This window comes from Cetorhinus maximus, chromosome 8 (assembly GCF_964194155.1).
Source record: "Cetorhinus maximus chromosome 8, sCetMax3.hap1.1, whole genome shotgun sequence".
Taxonomy (NCBI): domain Eukaryota; kingdom Metazoa; phylum Chordata; class Chondrichthyes; order Lamniformes; family Cetorhinidae; genus Cetorhinus; species Cetorhinus maximus.
This window is the reverse complement of record NC_135886.1, coordinates 39,177,837-39,201,191: the sequence shown is the minus strand read 5'-3', so window position 1 is coordinate 39,201,191 and position 23,355 is coordinate 39,177,837. Positions and strand designations below refer to the sequence as shown.

The following is a 23,355-nucleotide window of genomic DNA, read 5'->3' as shown; positions in this document are numbered from 1 at the left end:
CCAACAACACTCAAGAAACTGGATGCCATCCAGGACAAAGCAGTCTGTTTGATTGACACGCCGTCCACAAACATTCACCTCCTCCACCACCGATGCACAATGGCAGCAATGTGTACCATCTATGAGGTGCACTGCAGAAACCCTCTAAGGCCCCTTAGACAGCATCTTCCAAACCCATGACCACTACCATTTAGAAGGACAAGGTCAGCAGATGCATAGGAACACCATCACCTGGAAGTTCCCCTCCAAGCCACTCACCATCCTGACTTGGAAATATGTCACTGTTCCTTCACTGTCACTGGGTCAAAATCCTGGAACTCCCTTTGTAACAGCACTGTGGAAGTACCTACACTATTTGGACTGCAACGGTTCAAGAAGGCAGCTCACCACCACCTTCTCAAGGACAATTAGGGATGGGCAATAAGTGCTGGCCTAGCCAGCGACAATCACCATAGAACCATAGAAAAGTTACAGCACAGAAGGAGGCCATTCGGTCTATCTTGTCCATGCCAGCCCGAGGACACCCAGGTGCCCTTTCTAATCCCACCTTCCTGCACCCGGCCCATAGCCCTGCAGCTTACAGCACTTTAGGTGCAGATCCAGGTACTTTTTAAAAGAGTTTAAAGTTTCTGCCTCTACCTCCAACTTGGGCAGCAAATTCCAGACACCCACTACCCTCTACCACTTCTGCAAGGAAAAAAGTTCTTCCTCATGTCCCCCCTACACCTTCTGCCACTTATCTTGAATCTATGTCCCCTGGTTCTAGAATTCTCCATCAAGGGAAACAATTTTATCCTGTCCACTCTATCTATTCCCCTCATAATTTTGTACAACTTAACCAAGTCACCCCTCAGCCTTCTTTGTTCTAAGGAAAATAACCCCAACCTATCCAATCTCTCCTCGTAGCTACACTTTTCTAACCCTGGCAACATTCTTGTAAACCTCATCTGCACTCTCTCCACAGCTATTACATCCTTCCTGTAATGTGGTGACCAGAACTGCACACAATACTCCAGTTGTAGCCTCACCAGTGTTTTATACAATTCCAACATTATATCCTTATATCCTTTTATATTCTATCCCTCTGCCAATGAAGGAGAGCATTCCATATGCCTTCTTTACAACCTTGTCAAGAATATAATTATAATTTGAGATCAGTGCTGGCTGATGTTTGAGCCTGCTAACAATAGTGGGCAGTGCATCTTACTTTTCTCAGCTGAGCTGTCTGACCTTGGGAATGATCTCTGCTACTCAGAGCCTGGGCAGAAATGCTGGTACTGTACGGTGTCAGGTATCCTGAAATGAAGATTGCGATATCAAACCCAATTGAGATATCTTTGTAAACCACAAAGATTCCATGAATGTAGCTCAAATCTGTGATCTCATTACTGCATTTAAATTATAAATGTGAATGAATGATGACATTTTAAAATATGTACATTGATGTTGCATTCCATGTAATAAATGCAATCAGTACAGTTGCAGCCTTTATGCAGTACATTTACAATTTTTTAATATATTCATTCATGGGATGTGAGCATTGCTGGCAAGGCCGGCATTTACTGCCCATCCCTAATTGCCCTTGAGAAGGTGGTGGTGGGCCACCTTTTTGAACCGCTACAGTTCATGTGGTGTAGGTACACCCACAGTGCTGTTAGGGAGGGAGTTCCAGGATTTTGATCCAGAGACAGTGAAGTGGCTTCAGTAGAGGGTAACTTGCAGATGGTGGCATTCCCATGCATTTGATGCCCTTGCTCTTCTGGGTGGTAGAGGTCGCAGGTTTGGAAAGTGTTCTTGATAAAACCTTGGTGAGTTGCTGCAATGTGTCTTGTAGAGGCAGGTTGATGCCACCGTGAGCTGGTGGAGGAGGAAGTGAATGCTTAAGGTAATGGATGGGGTGCCCATCAAGCGGGCTGCCATGTCCTGAATGGTGTTGAGCTTCTTGAGTGTTGTGGGAGCTGCACTCATCCAGGCAAGTGGAGAGTGTTCTAACACACTCCTGACTTCTGCCTTGTAGATGTGGACAGGCTTTGGTGGGTCAGGAGGTGCGTTACTCACTGCAGGATTCCCAGCCTCTGATCTACCTTGTAGCCACAATATTTATAAGACTGATCCAGTTCAGTTCCTGGGCAATGGTAACCCCCCCCAGGATGTTGATTGTGAGGGATTCATTGATGGTAATGCCATTGACTATCAAGGGCTGAGGGTTAGATTCTCTCTTGTTGGAGTTAGTCATTGCCTGTCACTTGTGTGGCATAAACGTTACTTGCCACTTATCAGCCCAAGCCTGAATGTTGCCTAGGTCTTGCTGCACGGGGACATAGACTGCTTCATTATTTGAGGAGTTGTGATTGGTACTGAGCATCGTACAATCATCAGCAAACATCCCCACTTCCGGCCTTATTTTGGTGGGAAAATCATTGATGAAGGTGGTTGGGCCTAGGACACTAGCCTGAGGAACTCCTGCTGTTATGTTGTAGGGTTGAGATGATTGGCCTTCATCAGCTACATCCATCTTCTTTTGTGCTAGGTATGACTCCAACCAGTGGAGAGCTTTCCACTGACTCCCCTTGACTCATTTTTTCTAGGGATCCTTGATGCCACAACCTGCTGCCCTGATGTCAAGGACAGTCACTCTCACCTCACCTCTGGAATTCAGTTATTTTTTCCATGTTTGGATCAAAGCAGTAAGGATGTCTAGAGCCGAGTGGCCATGGCTGAACACAAGCTGAGCATCAATGAACAGGTTATTGCGGCATAAGTACCGTTTGATAGCACTGTCAATAATGTCTTCCACCACTTTGCTGATGATTGAGAAAGGCTGATGGGCTAGTAATAGGCCAGAATGGAATCGTCCTGCTTTTTGTGGACAGAACATACCCGGGCTCTTTTCCACATTGTCAACTAAATATCAGTGTTGTAGCTGTACTGAAACAGTTTGGCTAGGGGAACACATAGTTCTGGAGCACAAGTCTTCAGTACCATGCGATATCATCAAGGCCCATTGCCTTTGGAGTATCCAGTGCATTCAGCCATTTCTTGATACCACACGAGTGAATCTGGCTGAAGACTTGCATCTGTGTTGTTGGGCGCTTGAGGAGTGGTTAAAATGGATCATTAACTCAGCACTTCAGGCTGAAGATGGTTGCGGATGCTTAAGCCTTGTCTTTAATGTTGGGGATATTTGTGGAGTCTCCTGTCAGTTGTTTAATTGTCCACCTCCATTTATGGTCAACAAAGAAGAACCTGCAAAGATCTACAATTGACATGATCTTCTCAGTCCAGCAGCTGCAAGGGAAATGCCGTGAACAAAGGAGACCACTATATATTGCCTTCATTAATCTCACCAGGGCATTTGACCATATGAGCAGAAGTGGTTTATTTAAGCTGCTGGAGAAAGTTGGCTGCCCACCAAAGCTGCTCAATGTGATCTCCTCTTTCGATGACAACATGATGGGTAAGGTCAGCTATGACAGGGCAACATCAGTGCCCTTTGAGATCCGCAATGGGGTCAGACAGATTGTGTTCTGGCACCGACACTCTGGTATATTCTTCTCTTTGCTGCTGTCATAAGCCTTCAGGTCATCTACAGAGGGTAGACTTACGTACCAGAACTGACAAAACTAAGCACCTAAGACCCAAGACAAAGTTGAGCCAAGTCATTATCAGAAAGTTGCTCTACGCTGACAATGATGTACTAGTCTTCCCTACTGAGGAACACCATTATCAAGAAATGGACAGACTCTCTCACACCTGTAAAGAGTTTAGTTTGACCATCAGCATCATGTCATGGTCAAGGATGTTGCCATACTGCCATCTATCAGCATTGACAATGTGACGCTGGAGGTTGTTGATAATCTCACATATCTAGGCTCTACATCACGAACAACCTGTCACTTGATGCTCAAATCAACACAAGCAAAAGCTGCCGCTGTTATGTCCAAACTGAGTAAGAGAATGTGGAACAACAGCAACCTGACTGAGAATACCATACTGCCAATCTACCAAACCTGCATCCTTAACACACTCCTCTAAAGTATAGCTAGGCTAGGCAGGAGAAAAGGCTGAACAGTTTCCACCTTCGCTGTCTCAAGCAGATCCTCGGCATCTCTTGGCAGGAGAAGGTTACCAGCTCAGAGGTCATGGAGCATGCTAATTCTATCAGCAAACACTAGTTGATAACCTGACAATGTCTGCGCTGGCTTGGTCACATTCATCGGATGGATGGCAGCCATATATCCAAAGACCTTCTGTATGGTGAACTGGCAACACGGTCGTGACCTCTTGGACATCTATTCCTCAGCTTCAAGGACACCTGCAAGTGAGATATGAAGATGGCAGACGTGGACACTGACAACTGGGAGACAATGCCTGATAGCCATGACCTCTGGAGACTGACAGTTTGCAAGGGCTTTGAAAGAGGTGAGCAGAATCAAAAAGCTAGAGGCCAGAAAATTGCTCACATTCTCAGCCCACTGTCTTCCCTGCAGCAAATGTAGCAGACTCTCATAACAGGGTGGGGCCCCTGAGCCATACCAGATGAAGCTTAATACAGACGTGACCACCACGGCACAAACCATTGCCTTACGAGACAGAGGGCTGCCACCATTCATGATGAATATGGCATAGAATATGAATAGAGCTTTGATCTGATTGGTTGATTTGCGGGATTGCTTAGCCCTGTATAGCATGCTGCTTCAGCTTGGTCCTGTCTTGCAGCTTTACCAGGTTGGCAACTCATTTTTAGATGTGCCGGGTTCTGTTCCTGGCATACTCTCCTACACTTCTCATTGAACATTGAAGTGTTACTTGTGAAATAATAAAGAAACCAGCAGCAGAATTCACCTCATGAATTGTGTATCTGAGACAGTGAACAAGGTGCCCCTTGCCCAAACAAAGTTTTACTTTCCTGTATTAGCTGTAACAAGCTGGCATAACTTGGATATCAACACCACAGAGGAATGTGGGCCGTTGGACTTCTGTTCAGGCAGATAAATGGGTGGTTGTTAAAGTACAAAAGTAAATTAGATAGAGCTGACAAAGGCGAATAAATTCCATAAAGTATTTCAAATGATTTGTACCCAGTACTGTGTTTGACAACGTCTGGAATTCAGCCAATTGCAAATGTCAATGTTGTCTGAGTTAGTGAACAGTGTTTCCTGAAGCATGGTTTCTGCTGCACAGAATTGATGATCAGCATTCAACTCTTGAGACTTATTACTAATCAAGTTGATGTCATTATTATGCGATGACCTCACCTGAGCTAAATATCCAGAAGGAAGTTGGATTAGCCTAATGTTGGGCACACAAGCTTTGTGTATCGAACTGATTTCAGCACGCATCCCAGCACGAAACGCATTGCTGACATAAGAACATAAGAACTAAGAGCAGGAGTAGGCAATTTAGCCCCTCGTACCTGCCCCGCCATTCAATACAATCATGGCTGATCTCATTTCGGCCTCAACTCCAATTTCCGACCCTCTCCCCATAACCTTTCAACCCATTACTAATTAAAAATCTGTCTATCTCCTCCTTAAATTTATTCAGCGTCCTGACACCCACTGCAATCTGAGGTAGTGAATTCCACAGATTCACGACCCTTTGAGAAAAGTAATTCCTCCTCTTCCCTGATTTAAATCTACCATCCCTTAGCCTAAAACTATGGACTCTCATTCTAGAATGCCCCACAAGGAGAAACATCCGCTCCACGTCTACTTTGTCTATCCCCTTTAGCATCTTATACGCCTCAATTAGATCTCCTCTTATCCTTCTAAACTCTAGCGAGTATAGGCCTAAACTGCTCAATCTCTCCTCATAAGACAAGCCCCGCATCTCTGGAATCAATCTAGTGAACCTCCTCTGAATCGCCTCCAATGCAACTACATCCTTCCTCAAGTAAGGGGACCAACTGTGCACAGTACTCCAGGTGCAGTCTCACCAATGCCTTGTACAGTTGCAACAACACTTCACTATTTTTATACTCTATTCCTTTAGCAATAAATGCCAAAATTCCATTTGCCTTCCTTATTACCTGCTGTACCTGCATACTTGCTTTCAGCGATTCATGCACGAGGACACCCAGATCCCCCTGCACTGAATCATTCTGAAGTTTCTCTCCATTTAAATAATAAGTCACCTTTTTATTCTTCCGACCAAAATGGATAACCTCACACTTATCCATGTTTAACTCCATCTGCCAGATTTTGGCTCATTCACCTAACCTGTCCATATCCATTTGTAAATTTATTATTTCTTCATTGCAGCTTAATTTCCCACCTATTTTGGTGTCATTTGCAAATTTAGCTACAGTACCTTCTATCCCTGAATCCAAGTCATTAATATAGATTGTAAATAGTTGGGGCCCAAGGACCGAACCCTGTGGCACCCCATTAGTTACAGCTTGCCATCCAGAAAAATACCCATTTATCCCGATTCTCTGTTTTCTGTTGGTTAGCCAATCCTCTATCCAAGCTAATATATTACCCCTAACTCCGTGTGATCTTATCTTGTGTATTAATCTTTTGTGTGGCACCTTATCAAAGGCCTTCTGGAAGTCCAGATATACTACATCTACAGGATCCCCATTATCCACTTTGCTTGTCACATCTTCAAAGAACTCTAGCAAATTATTCAACATGATTTACTCTTCATAAAATCATACTGACTCTGATGGATTGCATTTTGACTTTCCAAATGCCCCATTACTACTTGCTTAATAATAGATTCCAATGACAGACATTAAACTAATTGGCCTATAGTTTCCTACTTTCTGCCTCCCCCCCTTTTTGAATTAGGGCGTTATATTAGCATTTTTCCAATCCACTGGAGCCTTTCCAGAATCCAGGGAATTTTGGAATATTATAACCAATGCATCCACTATCTCCGCTGCCACTTCCTTTAAGATCCTGGGATGTAGGCCATCAGGTCCTGGGGACTTGTCACCCTTTAATTCCAATAGTTTGCTCAGTACTTTTTCTCTAGTGATGGGGATTGTTCTAAGTTCCTCCTTCTCTATACCCTCTGCACTACCTGTTACTATCGGGGTGGTACTAGTGTCCTCCACCGTGAAAACTGAGGCAAAATATTGATTAAGCGTCTCTGCCATTTTTGCGTTCCCCATGATTAACTCCCCAGTCTCATCTTCCAAGGGACCAACATTCACTTTAGCTACTCTCTTTCCTTTTATATGCTTGTAGAAGATTTTGCTATCAGTTTTTACATTTTGCGCTAGTTTTCTTTCATAACTTACCTTTGCTCTTTTTATTATTTTTTTGTAACCCTTTGCTGACCTTTAAAAGTTTCCCAATCTTCCGGCCTGCCACTGACCTTTACAATTTGGTATGCCTTAGTTTTTGTCTTTATGTTATCTTTAACTTCCTTGCTTAGCCATGGATGCTTTTTCCCCTCTTACAATCTTTCTTCCTCTTTGGAATATATTTTACTTGGGAAGAATTGAATATCTCCTTAAATATCTGCCACTGTTCATCAACTGTCCTACCTTGTAGTCTTCCTGCCCAGTCCACTAGGGCCAACTCTACCCTAATGCCTATGTAGTTACCTCTGTTTAACTCCAGAACACTAGTGTGGGATTCAAGTTTCTCGCTCTCAAACTGAACTTAAAATTCTAGCATGCTATGATCACTCTTCCCTAGAGGATCCTTTACTATGAGATCATTAATTGATCCCATCTCATTACACAAAACCAAATCCAGAATAGCCTGCTCCCTGAGTGGTTCCACAACATATTACTCCAAAAACAATCTCTAATACACTCTATGAACTCTCCCTCGAGGCTACCCTTGCCAATTTGATTAGTCCAGTCTATATGCATATTAAAATCACCCATGATTATTGCCGTGCCTCTCTTACATGCTCCCAGCATTTCCTGGTTTATATTGTGCCCCAGTGCTGAACTACTGTTTGGGGTCCTATAGATTACTCCCACCAGGGACTTCTTTCCCTTGCTATTTCTTATTTCTACCCAGACTGACTCTACGTCTTGCTCTCCAGTGCCTATGTCATTCCTATAGCACTGATCTCTGCCTTTACTAACAAAGCTACACCACCTCCTTTTCCTTCCTGCCTATCCTTCCAAAACACTGAGTTCCCTTGGATATTCAACTCCCAAACCTGTTCTCCCTGTAACCACGTCTCAGTAACCGCCACCAAATCATACCTATTTACCTCTATTTGCGCTGTTAACTCCTTAGTTTTATTCTGAATGCTATTCGCATTCAGATACAAAGCCTTTAAGTTTTCCCTATTGTCAATTTTCCCTACTCTTATTTAATTCTTTGGTGCAATATGGCGTTCACACACTCTGTCCCTTCCTTTCACTTTCTGGTAACAATCAGCCTCGTCACTAACCTGCACTCTTACCCTCTCCTTAGACTTTGATTTTTTATATTTCCATGCAACTGAACCCTCCCCCCCACTATTTAGTTTAAAGCCCTATCCACAACCCTAGTTATGCGATTCACTAGGACACTGGCCCCAGCATGATTCAAGTAGAGCCCATCCAAATGGAATAGCTCCCTCTTTCCCCAGTACTAGTACAATGTCCCATGAATTCAAACTCATTTCTCCCACACCAATATTTGAGCCACTGGCTGCACACTCTGTAGGGGAGCTAGTTGCATGGGTGGCTAGCATGACCCACAGCTAGCCAGAACCTCTTCAAGCCAGAGAACCTAAGTGGGGTGCTGCACTCATGTGAGACAATCTGCTGAAATTGCCTCTGTAAGGCTTGGCTAGAAGGAAAAGTGTGATAAATGGAGCAACAGGCAAGAAAGAAGCAGAGACTCCCAGGTTTTTGGCTGTGGTGCTGGAGGCATCACCTAATGATGGAGGTGGGAAGGAAGAAAGACACCATGTTTCCACAGGAGCCAGGAGGCCTTGAAGACAGACCCTGAGAAAGACATGGGAGCAGGTGATCAATGAGATTAACTCCCAGAGTCTGACTCCAGGACATGGCCTCAGTGCCGCAAGATGTCAATAACTCACATGGGTGGTCAAGGTCAGCTATGTCAGACACATCACCCAAACACAATGCAACACACTCTTTCCCCTCTCTTGTAGGACAAAGTGACATAACCACAGAGAGCAGCAGAGAACTCGCAGGGGATAGGCACACTTGTATCTCCTGGGCCCTCTGGAAGAAATGGTGCTCTGTAACACAGGGCTGGCTACAATTGGCGCCATTGTATCCAGCAGTACTGAGAACAGGCAGGATGATGGTGTGTTCCCACCTTATGCACCTTCTCAAATCCCACTTCACCCTTGTCCTGCTCTCTGGCATGAAGTGCAAACTGCAGGAGGTGTGATCATGGACTTCTTGCTTTCCATCCCAACCCACTTTCCCTCACCCCAATTCTCCCATTCTGAATTTCTGCTTTCAGATAGCCAAGAGCTGCTGCCTGGTCAGCCAGTACAGCCTTAACATGAAAACCGAGAGTTACCCCAGATCTCAGATGAAGAAGCATCATCCCTTAACATGACGTTTGCAGCCAACAGCTCTGATGCTGGTATTGCACCAAACCTAGAGGTTAAAATGGAGTCACGGTCAGTATATGATGAGTATCTAGGCAGCCAGGCCAAAGGCAAGGGATAATTTATGTGCCAGCTTCCCAGGCGACGAAGTCACATGCAAGTTTTGCTGCAGAGACTTGGCTGAGGACTTCAATGGAGTAGTCTACAGGAAAATACTGATGGACCTGCACATGAGATGCTTACTGAATTGGCATGCCCGCCACAGAACCTCTTCTCACTGTTAAAAAACATGGGCAAGTCTGGCTCCAACCTGACACGGCATCACACAGAGCTCGGAGCCCATTTTGCAGTGTGGAAACGGTGGTCAACTCTATGACAATGCAACAGTGCTTTTTTTTTTGCTATTAATTTTCTGGAATGTGGGCATTGGTGGCAATTTATTGCCCATCCCTAACTGCTCTTGAAAAGGTGGTGGCGAGCTGCCTTCTTGAACCGCTGCAGTCCATGTGCTGTTGGGAAAGGAGTTCCAGGATTTTAACCCAGTTACAGTGAAGGTACGGCGATATTGTTCCAAGTCAGAATGTGAGACTTGGGGGCGAACTTGCAGGTGATCCCTTGCACCTGCTGCTCCAGTTCCTCAAGGTAGTAGGAGTCATGACTTTGGAAGGTACCATCGAAGGAGGCTTGGCAAATTATTGCAGTGCATAATATAGATGGTGTACAGTACAACCATGGAGGGAATGAATGTTTAAGTTGGTGGATGGTGTGCCAATCACATGAGCTGTTTTGCCCTGGATGATGTTGAGCTCCTTGAGTGTTGCTGGAGTTACACTTGTCCAATCAAGTAAGAATATTCCATCACGCCTGACTTGTACCTTGTAAATGGTGGACAGGCTTTTTGAGAATCAGCTGGTGTGTTATTTCACCACAGAATTCCCAGTCATTGATTTGGTTTTGTAACCCACAGTATTTATATGGCTGGTCCTGATATGTTTCTGGTCGACAGTGCCCCACGATGTTGATAGTAATGCTGTTAAATATCAAGGGGAGGTGGTTAGACTTTCTCTCTTATTGGAGATGGCCATTGCCTGGCACTTGTGTGGTGTGAAAATTGCCTACCATTATCAGCCCTAACCTGAACATAGTCCAGATCTTGCTGCATGTGGGCACAGAGTACTTCATCATCTGAGGAGTTGCAACCCTAGTAATTAGGGATGGGCAACAAATACTGGCCTTGTTAGCAACACCCACATCCTGTGAACAAATAAAAAAATCTTCCACTAACTCTGCACCTGCAAAAGAATGTCACAAGAACCACACTGGAATGTTGGATGGTTAGCCCTTTAACCAGCAGTAGTTGGGGTGGGAGTTCCATGTGCAGCTAAAAGCATGTTCGGCTGGGAAAGATTAAGGGAGAAAAAGAAAAAGGGCGACTTGCATTTATATAGCGCTTTTCATGACCACTGGACACCTCGAAGCACTTTACAGCCAGTGAAGCACTTTTTGAAGCATATTCACTGTTGTAATGTAGGAAACGTGGCGGGCAATATGCGCTCAGCAAACTCCCACAATGAAATGACCTGATAATCTGTCTTTTTGTGATGTTGATTGAGGGATAAATATTGGCCAGGACACTGGGGATAACTTCATTACTCTTCTTCGGAATCATGCCATGGGATCTTTTGCATCCACCAAAACAGGCAGTAGGGGCTTTGCTTTCATGGCTGGAATTTTCCAGCCCCGTTGACATTGGTTGTCATGGCGGGCGGGGAGGATGGGAACAATATGGTGAGGAGGCCAAAAATTGGTTCCACGCCATCGTGAAGCCTGTTTGTGATCGTCTGCTCCACATGTCAATTGCGGGCCTGATTCCCACTGCCGCACGTCAGGAACATAATTTAAAAACATTTGCATCTAATTATAAGCCCTGCTCACCGGAATCATCCCCCCCACGTCAATATTACTCCACATGTCGGAATGACTTCAGAACAGCGCGCTTCACGACTGCCTTTAAAAAGTGTGCACCTGGGAATCCAAACTTCGAGGAGAACTCGGAGGTGAGTGCACACAACCTTGCACAGAGCTCGCGAACATCACCCATAGGACATTAAGGAAGAGGCGCTGCACATTCGCGGGGAAAACAGGCAAGACGCTTTTTCCCGGCTGGTTTTCAGTGCAGTGCAGGGGCAAGGGCCCCAGTGTGGGTCAGACCAGGGTGTCAGGGGTTGTGGGTGGGGGGCAAGGCAGGACAGAGAGACTGAAGGAAATACTCAAACACATGCCGGGGGGTGGGGGCAAGGCAGCGCACCCTGACTGAAGGGTGGCCGAGCTGGGGGGAGGGCGGTTGAGGGAAGCGGCCACGCACTTAGAAAAGCCACAGCTGAGACCATTGAGCTGCAACTCCATTGACATGCTTGGAGTTGGGCCTCTGAAGCTTTCAACTTTTCAGCCCTCAGGGCAGACTGCAAATTAGTGTGTGTTTTAGGGGGCAGCAGAGCAATTGGCCGACTGGGCAAGTTGTACAATCCCCTTGCAAAAGCTGGTCATGGCGCAGTCACTGGTGGAGGTGCTCACAGCCCCTTGCAATGTCTTTATTAAGGTTTGGAGCAGTATTCATTATGGTTCAAGCTAACAGCGCAGCCTTGCAGTGCGAGTTAGGAGAATGCCTGCTCCTGAGCTGCGAGCACAGCCTGCAGTCCAGTGAGCAAAGCTGCCACCAATCGGTCAAGTGGAGTGGGGCAGAGGTGGGTGGGGTTTTGGACAGTCAATAAGCACACTACACACTGGCCATCCAAGTGGTGGCCAGCACTTTCCAGCATGCATTGAAGGGGCTTTCAGACTTAACCAAGAGAGGTTCTTAGTACTCCTATGCTAACCCACGCATCTCCCTCTTTGATCATGCAGGAGGAGAACATCAGGATCATGAAGCCTGGTGATTTAGTGGCATGTCTCATGGCTTCCAGGGAGCAGAGAAGAAGAAGAAGTAGAAGAGAATGGTGGAGGCACCTGGCTTGGTGAAGGGAGGAGCACCTCCCTCAAGAGGAAGGGGCGGCAGGGCCTGCTGCACACGCAGCTGAAGATCCACAGAGATCCGTCACTTGTAGGCGCCTCGCTAGACCCAGGGTCTATAGACGGCACCTGGCATTCCTGCAGATGACCGAGAACCAGTGTCGCTGAAGACTGCGCATATCCAGGGAACTGGTCGGTCACACATGCCACCCGCTGCAGGATTTGGCACCACGGGGACATAGAGGGCACCCACTACCAGTGGCCATGAAAGTGACCACGGCGCTCAATTTTTACAGCCGTGGCTCCTTCCAGGTGACCTGTGCGGGATTTTGCAAACCTCCACGCACAAGTATATCCAGGAGGTCATGGACGTCATCTTCTGATAGCCACAGAACTTAGTGCATTTCAGACTGGATCAGGAAATCCAAGAAGCAAGAGTGCTGGGATGTGCACAAATCTCAGGTTTTCCATAAGTGGAGGTTGGCATCGACTGCACTCAAAAGGTGTGGTAACAAGCAGTCAACTACGTCAACCACAAGGGCTTCCACTTGCTGAATGTTCAGCTGGTGTGTGACCACAATAAACACATCCTACAGGTCTACACATGGTTTCCAGGGAGCGTCCATGAGTCCTACATCCTTAGCAGGTCTCAGACCTCTGACATTTTCCAGGGTGCGCACAGGCTGTAGGGTTGGCTCCTCGGGGCCAAGGGCTACCCACAGAGGACGTGGCTGATGACGCCCGTGCAGCAGCCTCAGACTGCAGCAGAGCAATGTTACAACAAGGCTCATGTTGCAACTCGCACCTTGGTGGAGCAAACCTTCAGGACGCTGAAAATGATATTCCGGTGCCTGGACCAGTCCAGTGGGCGGGTGTCCTCTGGGGGGCCGAGAGCTGGAGGGCCCGGCATGCTTTCGGGGCACTACCGTGTGGCAGTGTGGAGCTGGAGCTGCTGGGTTCACAGGAAGAAGCGATTCGGATGGGCCGGACACTCCCAGAGTCACCTGGGTGGATGGCCCCAGGATGTGCACCTGCTGGTCCTCCTCCCTATGGGTGCCCTAGGACCCTGGCTGACTCCTTGAGGAGAAGGGGAAGCTGGAGTGAGATTGAGCTGCCCTGCGCCCTTCTTGCGTTGACACTGCTGGAGGCCAACTATGGTGTCAGTGATGGAGTTGAGCATGCAAAGTAGTGCAGGATTGATGTCCTGGACCAAGGTCTCCATGGCAGCCGCCATCCTACCAGTGTTAACCTCAGTGCATTGGCATGCCGCACAATAACCTCAGACTGAAGGTGGGCGGACTCCTTCATTGTGCCTTGCAACCTGAGGGGTGCAGCGGACATCCCTTCCTGATGTTCCCGAGCTTGCCTTTGCAACTCCAGCCACTGAGACATGACCAAACCCAGAGGCTCCTCACCTGACTTGAGCTCAGCAGATTTCAGGCCTCCAGCAGTCCTCCGAGTGCTGGACACCTGGGAAGTCCCTGCCGCCACCTGCTTTGAATCAGACAGTGCAATGTGCTCACCAGATTGTGACCCCGAGGTCACTCTAGAAGTAGGTCCCAGCAAGGTGTGTACCTCTGCGCTGGTGGAGGGTGTGGGTCAGCGCTGTGACGGGTCTTCATTTAGGGTTTCATCAGATTCTTCTTCCAAGGTGCTTTCGGGGCTTGAGTCGAGGATCTGACTCGTGGAGCCCCCTCAACTGCTTGCCAGATGTGCCTGCATAAGCAAGGGGATATAATTAGTGCATGACAGGGGACTGTGCAACAGGGGAACTGACTCACAGCATGGTTGTCTGATAGATGTTGCACTGCTGGACCCTCACTTGGTTGAGCACCACTGACATCACTATCAGCACAGGAAAGGTCCAGATCATCGCTGGCCAGCTGGATGACTCTATTTTCAAAGTCTGTGAAGATCTTGATGTCAGGCATTCCTCCACCAGTCTGCTACCTCCCCCTTTTGTTGTGTGCAAGCTTGTCCTGCAAGAATACAGAAGGAGAGAGTGTAAGTAGGACACCTGCCAGGCCAGATGATAAGGATAAAAGCAAAATACTGCGGATGCTGGAAATCCGAAACAAAAACAGAAAATGCTGAAAAAACTCAGCAGGTCTAACAGCATCTGTGGAGAGAAAAACAGAGTTAATGTTTCGAGTCCGTATGACTCTTCTTCAGAGCTAAAAGATGATAAGGATGCCTGGCATGTGTGGGTGGTGAGTGGTGCCATGGACGGGATGAGGACACTATCTGCAGGGCAGATGAAGGTGTGTGTGAGAGGGTGAATGATGATGGCAGAGAGTGAGATCCCTGTGCATGTGTGATGGGTTTGTGAGTGTGTGAGTTGAAAGTGATGAGAAGGATGACGTACCCCGGCGGAATGGAAGAGATCATTCATCCTTTTCCGGCACTGGGTGGCTGTCCTCTTTTGTAGGGCATTGGCACTGACCACTGCTGCTACCACCTCCCATGTTGGAGTGATGACCTTGCTTCCTGGTCTTTGCCCACAGCAGACGTAGGGGACGTCTTCATGGCAGGCCTCCACAGTGCCCAGGAGGCACTCAAGGGAGGTGTCGCTAAATTTGGAGGCAGCATGTTTTCTTCCTACGGCAGCCATGACTTTGCAGCAGCTTCCGATGCCTTAGAGAGTGTTAACTCGGTGCAGGGGTGCCCTTTAAATATGGCGTCTGGATTACTGAAGGCCTGAGGTGATGGTGGGGTGGGCAAATCAGAGGTCGAACCACCAGCGACCTGGCTTGTTTCCTGGGAATGCATAATTAATGAGGTGGGCGTGCCGAGAATGGGACACTAAGGCACAAAAAAACGCCATTGCAGCCAGCGGGTAAAAAGTCCTTTTTTCCCACCTACTACTGCATTTTGTGCAAATCTGGCGTGATTCTGCCCCATGTCTCATCTGAAAGACAGCACCTCTGACAGTCCAGCACTTTTTCAGTCCTGCACTGGAATGCCAGCCTTTTTTGTTTTTGTTTTTGTTTTCAAGCCCTGCAGTGGAATTTAAACCTAGAAGGCATTAAGTGAGCTGTATGCACGTTCCAAAATGGCAGATGGTATGCCAAATCAGTGTTAGAAACCATTTGAAATCACAATCTTCCCACACTGCGTGCTTCCAGCGCCGACACAGCGCACCCACATCAGTGTATTGTCAGTCAGGGCATGGGTCACACTGGAAATGGCTGGGAGAGTCCTGCCCTGCAGCTTCAGGCTTCCCTGGCACCAGCAGAAATGCTGCGACAGAGCCTAATTTTGTGACCGCAAATTACTGTGAAATCTTACGCGACCATGTCTTCTACTTCCAGGAACTTTTAGCAGCAAAGCATCAAAGGAAATAAAATACAGTTAAATTGAAACTAAACTGAAACTGTCACTGACATCGGCAGCATTTCTGTATTTCTCAACTTATCAATCCATTCATTGTTTATTAATTAAATGCATGTTTCTCATAGATCCTTGAATCCAGAACAATTCCTTTACTTTTTGATTCTGCTGTGTGAATGCCTAAGTACATTGGCAAGTTGCTGTTAGAAACCAATCATTTTCTAAGCTGAGCTTTTCTTGTGCTGTATTCCATTACTTTTGTTGAGCTGCTTTGGGCTCCATTTTGAATTGATTTGAATCTCAAAGGCTAAAATCTGTCTCCTGTTTATGATAAGGTAAATAAAGCTTTAGTCATTCCGGATTAAAATGATGATGTATGCTTGCAATTAGCCCCAAAAGTTTCATCTCCATTAATCCCTTTACCAGAAGGTTCCTTGGAGATACTTAACATTAGCCAAGAGTGAATGTGTTTTCCATTTTTCCTCATTTGCTGAGGGGAAGCATTGGCTTCTGATTGGCACCACCTTAAAAAGAAATGTCTAAGAATAATGGAGAATTAATTTACACTCTATCAGTCCATGGTCTTGTGCATTGTTGCTCAAGCATTGTGTACTTGCCGATATCACAGTAATTCATTTTAGAAGGAAATTTGTTACGATCAGTTTAAATGTGGAGTTGATAATCTAACCTGGTGTTTTTACTTCTGTTCCACAGCTACAAGAGTACTGTAACACAGAAACGAGCTGGGACCGCTGTTATTCTGTGCTGGGTTATATCTATAATTGTTGGCATGATCCCAATGTTTGGATGGAACAATTACACTGAAGCAACTCAAGATGGAGTGAACGCGAGTCTCGTGAACAATATAATTGTGTGCCGATTTGAGACTGTGATCAGCATGGACTACATGGTCTATTTCAACTTTTTTGGATGGGTGCTGCCACCTCTCGTGTTGATGTTTGTGATTTATGTGGAAATATTTAATCTTATTCGGAAGCACCTGAATCAAAAGGCAGTGTCAATCAACAATGCCGATCCAAGCAGGTACTATGGGAAGGAATTGAAACTTGCCAAATCACTGGCTCTAGTGTTGCTCTTGTTTGCAATATGTTGGCTTCCTCTTCATATCATCAACTGCATTACACTATTTTATTCTTTACATGACAAACCAAATGTAGTGATGTACATTGCCATCTTTCTAACCCATGCAAACTCTGCTGTAAACCCCATAGTTTATGCCTTCAAGATAAACAAGTTCCGAGTGACTTTTCTCCAGATTTGGAGCCAGTACATTTGGTGTAATAAAAATCACAACTCAAATAATTTAAGCAGAGAACAGTCAAGAGCTATGAGAGAACAGAAGAGTACTTTGTAATTTATTTACTTCTTAACCTGAAGCAATTGGCCTGGATAATCAAGTGCAAAATCATTATCAAAGCTGATTTTGACACATTGCCATCGAACTCATTAACTATTAAAATGCTGTGTGTTGCTATGGTAAACATTCAGAGCGAATCCTCAGCTGTCACCTGACCTCCTAGCAAAGAATGTTTTATTTCAGGATTTGAACCACAGCTGACAAAATCTTTATGAGCCTTTAGTTTTCCACTGTTTTGCTCTGTTTTTTCTCTCCTTGTCATGTTTACATATTCTCAGAATTTAACAAAGACGCTGACTCAACAACAGGGTGAGCACAGGCCAAGATACCTGGCTGTCACAGCAAAGGAGTTCAGAAACACAGCAGGTGACACACAGCGGAGAGCGGCCTTAGCTTCCACTTCACCAATCACATCTACAAGGAAAAGAATTCCAGCTCCCAAATAAACAAATCCTTTGCCATAGCAACATCATTGCTAAAGTGCCAAGATTCTATATTCCACGTGTACAGTCAACTTTTCTTGAAGGATTCATTTATTTTAACAGACTGGAATTAATTCAGATCAAAATGCTGACGTACTTAAATAAAAAAAATGAAACTGCTGCTTAAGACCGTCGCTGTGCATCATTTTAAGGAATGTGGTGACCTGACAATATGCTTTATCAGCAAGTGGATTTTATATCATCATGTGTGTACTTTTGCTGATACAGGTGGTTCATTTCGCTGTATTACTCTGTAAGATATAGCCAGCAGGCCTTATGTTTAGCTGTAAACTATTGTTGTGGTAGTTTTAATCAACATTTTAATCTTTAGCAGTTCACTAGAAGACAGAAATCATTGTTATTGACCTAAAATTTGCACTAAGACATTGGAAAACATCAGCTGTGTTGATTGCCCATGTTTATTTCATGCAACTTAATACAGAGTTTGGAAAGAGCAGAGTGTATGTGACGCTCTTCTGTATTTAATCTGAACATTTACCTGCATTCAGATGCTGTAAGCCAACAGCACAATTGAATCATTTCTATTTGTAAATTACATGCCATGTAATGGTCACCATTGATACCACTTCACCACTTCATCATGCAGGTTAACCCAATACCATCAATGATTCATATTTATGCAGAGTGGCTCTGAATGTCTATCTGATATCACTTATCAATATTGTTCATTCTGATACTATTGGTGATGTGTATTCAGCTTCCAATCCCATCACCAGCTCATATTTACCATGAGTTTCTCCTTGGCAGTAAATCATTTTCTTTTTGTTTCAGTTCTTTATATAAGCTTCAGGACAGAGATCTATCTCAGGCGCTGCATCTGATACACTGGAGCAGTGCCCACTTGAATGCCAAGTAGGAGCTCTGAATATGGTGGTATCAGTGTTGCTACCAGTAAGAATTCTAAAGATAAGTTACTTTCAATGCTACTTTTCACTCGGGCATTACAGTCTTTAACTGGAGCAGTTAGATAAAGGAATGCATTAACTATCAAATGGAGATTTTTTTTCGCCATTGACTTTGGGCCTCCGTGAACAGGACTGGCTGTTCTTCAGGAGCAACTCTCAGTTCATTGTAGAAAGTGTGATGCCAGATCTTCTCCATGTCTCCCACCTACTTTGCACTAATTATTGTAATACTCATCTAGTGTTAACAAATGACTATAATGGTGGAGTCAATTAAACAGCTTTATTGTGATTACTATGATTAGTACCAAAGCTCTCATGCTTCATGAACTTATATCTTTCCCATGATTTCGTCATAACAAAAACAAAAGTAGATTGTACCTTCCTACTGATTCAGTGATTTCTTCACATGTCAGATCACTTCTCCTTGACATAATGTTGCTTTTAAAGCTAGTTGAAAATTCTTGTTTGCTTTGTAAAAAAATGTTGTTTGCTTTACATTATTCATGATAAAATAAATTGTTTGCTTAAGCCCTACTGGAAGTCCTGCCACCTTAAACTCATTTGCTGACTCAGTGATTCCTATAGATACTCCTCTAAGCCATGTTTTACTCCCTCATCAGTTTCTAAAAAATAAGTTTAGTTTGTTTTTTATATGTTTGACTTTAAACCTGGCCTTGTTACAGATGACACTAAATGCTGGGTATCAATCGTTTTGAAGCCATTCATTAAGAAACTCGGCTCCCTTGATAATCCAGTGGAACCAGGAGTAAACCACCCAGAGCAGAATGTTTTTAGTTTTGATGCTGAGCCTGTCCTTTGTTGGTTCATCTCAACCAGAGCACCAAAAACACTTCTACACTTGGCCTCAGCACAACAGAGAAGAAAAATTAGCCATAGTTTTTGCACGTGCTTATTACCCAGTGATTCATGGTGGATTGTGGGCATGGGTGGGTGCTGGATGAGAGCAAAACTAGACTTGGTTGTGATCCCTTCCTCAGTGAAATAATGTTCCATTACTCACTGTCTAGACTTCACATACAACAAATGACCATTTGTGTGAGGTACCAGATTGTTGCTGATGCCAGTGGAGCTATACCTCAGTGTGACTCACTGCTTTCAGGAAAGGAGCCTGTACCTTTCAGGCATTTAACATTGTGCATCCTTTCCAAGGCTAGGATAATGTACTTCACTGTTACTAAAGGATTCTTTAGGAATGCACATTTGGAGGTTGAGGTGCTTCATAGAGTGTTCTAGTGAGGAATTACTTATTTTAATACAAAAATAACATCCTGATAACTCTATGATTTTGAATCAATCAGTCAGCCTGTGCAGTTTAAGAATAGATTTATTACATATGTAACCATAAATTTCCCAAATGCACTTTATTACAATTAGTAATACAGAATGGACACCCCTTTGTAATTTTGTGGTAACATCTGAAGCTTATGAATAGGGAAGTCAAAATGAGAAATGAAATGATAATGTAATTATTGTAACAGTAGCTGTTTCTATTAGCCTGGACTTTATTAGCAGAATACCTCTTTAGCGATGTAGACTCCAATTGATTTCCAGTATCTTGATTCATTTCATGATGGTCACCTGATAAGTAGACCACTTTCATTTTATTTCAACAGTTTAATAAGTATCGACTGTAACAACTTTCCAATTTTCAAATCGGGTATTAGCAGAATCTGGGGCTTTGTGATGTCTGAGACGCTAATGCAAAATAAAACTTCTTGTTAACCTATTTGCCTTTTCATATGTGTATTTAAAACAAGATGGGCAAGACTCTGGTAGCACCATTTCTCGACACATTTAAAGTCCATTGAATTGACAGTTTTGTGGGCAATGCAGAGGATGGTTGACTTTGTTCAAGCACCACCATTGCATGTGTGAAAAATGACCATTTAATAAAAACCTTTCCTAAAAAAACACTTTGCATAAATATTTCTTCTACTCTATTCCAGTTTGCTTGGTTTTCTTCTCTGGGTCAAAAAGTAACTCTGCTATTTTATAAGAAAATTAGTTTTTAAAAAAATTATTAATCCATCATATGCAACCTAACTCTAGACCAACTTCAGATGGCATTCCTATTTCTATTGTACCTCTGGACATTTATTCTCATATACTTAATAGAAACCCAAAGCAATGATAGTCTTACATTGAAAAAAAGGGCTGTGTAATAGTGTAAGACATTAACAGAATCACAGAGAGTCATATGGTGCTACAATTTATAATGAAAGCACTTAACAAAAGGACAGGGAAATGGTGTAAATTGTTCAGATAACATCTTATCACATGTATTTATGAAGAGTTGTCTGTGTTTTCACACACACATCCTTCCTCGTGCTAATTTATTGAATGAGAATGATTGGACAGGTTGAGATTAATTAAGTAATATATGACTGAAATTTGGAAATGCTACTTCATAGTTGATTCTGTTAAGTGACAATGGAAAACATCAGTATTCTTCAGGTGGTAAATGTTTATGTGTTATTTAACTTATGTTTTTGAGGATACAACATCTGGAATCAGAGGGCATCTGATGTGGAAAGTGAAAACTAAATATTATGACTGCAGCAGGCCACAATTGCTTTTAAGCTTGGACATGAAAAGTGACAGAGCGATTTGACATAAAACTTGGAAAAATAGCAGAAAATAAATCAAACTCATGCAAGGCCTTTCAACTGGATCATACCACAAAACAGTGGTCTTTGAAATGGAATTCCATGGCATACCTTACTTGAAAGAGTTATTTTTGAATACAAATTAACATTGTGTTGTGGTAAATATGAAATGAGCGATCGTATTTTAGGTAGTGTGATGAATGCATCAGATTTGTCATATTGTTAAATATTCTCACGCTTTCCCCTAGTATCTGTTAAAATGTTTTTCATCAATGTGAGCTGAGCTCTCATTTTCAAGCTGTTTTGAGCCTATGTCCTCTTTGCACCAGAACTCAGTTAAACCTCTCACCTCCTCATTGTTGTTCATTCGAGTGCTCGTTTACTGTACACCAATGTTTCCCATCAAATATTGTTTTGTCAAAGTAAAAGGAATTTCAGAATAGCACAAAAGAAAAATGACTGTACATATGAAAAGTATTATTTAAATTAATTGGTGAATGCAAACGTCATGGGTTGATGTAATAAAATTGCTGTATTGACAGTAGGTGAATATGTAAATAAAATATATATTTCCAGAAGTATTAGAATAAAAAAGGCAACTAATCATTCTGGTTGTACATTTTGTTATTTCCATTCTCATTTTACAGGTTTGTTTCTCTGATCTATAATTCCTCCCCATCACCCTGGGACTAGGTGGGTAGACAAACAGCCTTGCCGAATGGTGATCTACAGTTGTCCAAAGCACAAGAGCTTCCTCTTCCCTCTTTTGCTTTACTGAAGGGTGATCGGAATGGTTTTGCAATCTACACTTGACAATAAATAGACTTTGGGACATCAATTTTCAGTGCAATGGTGCACATTTATCTGCACATTTTATGCAAGTCCTCTCTGCAAAACCATGTTGTTCAGAGCACAGCAGACCACAAAAATCTCAGAGACTCCTTCTGGGCCATATAGATAGGAGCATCTTGATCTGCCAGTGCCAAAACTCATCTTGGGCAAGCCAATGGCTCGATCAATTGTTGCACTGGTTCCTGTTGTACCTAACCTGCAGCTCTGTGGTAGGGTTCCTCACTGGGGTCAGCAGCCAAAACTTGAGTTGGCATCCTTTGCCACCCAGGAGCCAAACTCCAAGGCTATTTGGTGGAGAGAAAACCTACCTAATGTGAGATTGCTGAAGGATGCAGCAGTCATGATAATTCCCTGGATACCAGCCGCAGGCGTGTAGGATGTTCTTGCAGTGGTCACAGAGCAATTAAAGGAGTGGAAATCCTTTCAATTAACAAAGATGCTTGGCTGATCGGTTGGCACCATAATTGCCACATGAGTGCAGTCAATCACCACGTAGACCCATGGAAATCCCAGGAGGAAAGCAAAGCCAACAGCCCCCCCTGGGCTTGACACACCTCAACCATCTCAAAGTATAGTGGAGGTCTTGGCAAACATGGCATCAGTGACCTGGATGATGCAATTGTGTGCTGCGGATTGTGAAGTCCTACAGCTGTCATCAGCAGCTCCCTGTAAAGAGCCGGACACAAAGAAATTGAGGACTGTGATAACCTTAACTGCTGCAGCCAATGTGTGGGCACTTGCTCCTCTTGGGCAGAGGTCTTCCAGAAAGCTGCAGATATCTGTGACCACCTGCTGCAAGAGGCTGAGCTTTCTGAGGTGCTGTTGTTTGGCAACTTCGAGGATGCTGACCCTTGGCCTATAGATCCTGTGTTGGGGGGTATCGCCAGTGTCAATCCTCTCTGTTCCCTGCAGCTGTATGCGGCTGCAGAGCCCCGGGCTAATGCTTTGGGACACAGATTAAAATCCCACCACAGCAGCTGGTAGGGTTTAAATTCAATTAATATAAGCTAGAGTTGAAAGCTAGTCTTAGTAATGGTGCCATGAACTATCCTCGATTATCATTAAAGAAAATCTTTAATGCCCTTTAGGGAAGGAAATCTGCCATTCTTACGTCATCTAGATGCACAGCAATATGGTTGATTCCTGACTGCCTCTGAAATAGCCCATCAAGCCACTCAGCTCAAGGACAATTAGGGATGCACAACAAATGCTGGCCTTGCCAGCGACGCAGACAGCCCATGAAAGAATAAATTATAAAAAGA

The 23,355-nt window shown here is 44.3% G+C and overlaps 1 protein-coding gene across 1 annotated transcript in view; it reads left to right on the top strand.

Annotated features, from left to right (window-relative positions):
• LOC144683566 (adenosine receptor A1-like) overlaps positions 1 to 21,822 on the top strand; it is a 106,756-nt gene extending 84,934 nt beyond the window's left edge. Inside the window, exon 2 of the mRNA XM_078546713.1 lies at positions 16,543 to 21,822. Within this exon, the coding sequence (XP_078402839.1) occupies positions 16,543 to 17,203 (661 nt within the window). The 3' untranslated portion in view covers positions 17,204 to 21,822. The remainder of the gene's footprint in view (positions 1 to 16,542) is intronic.
• Positions 21,823 to 23,355: the final 1,533 nt, after the last annotated feature.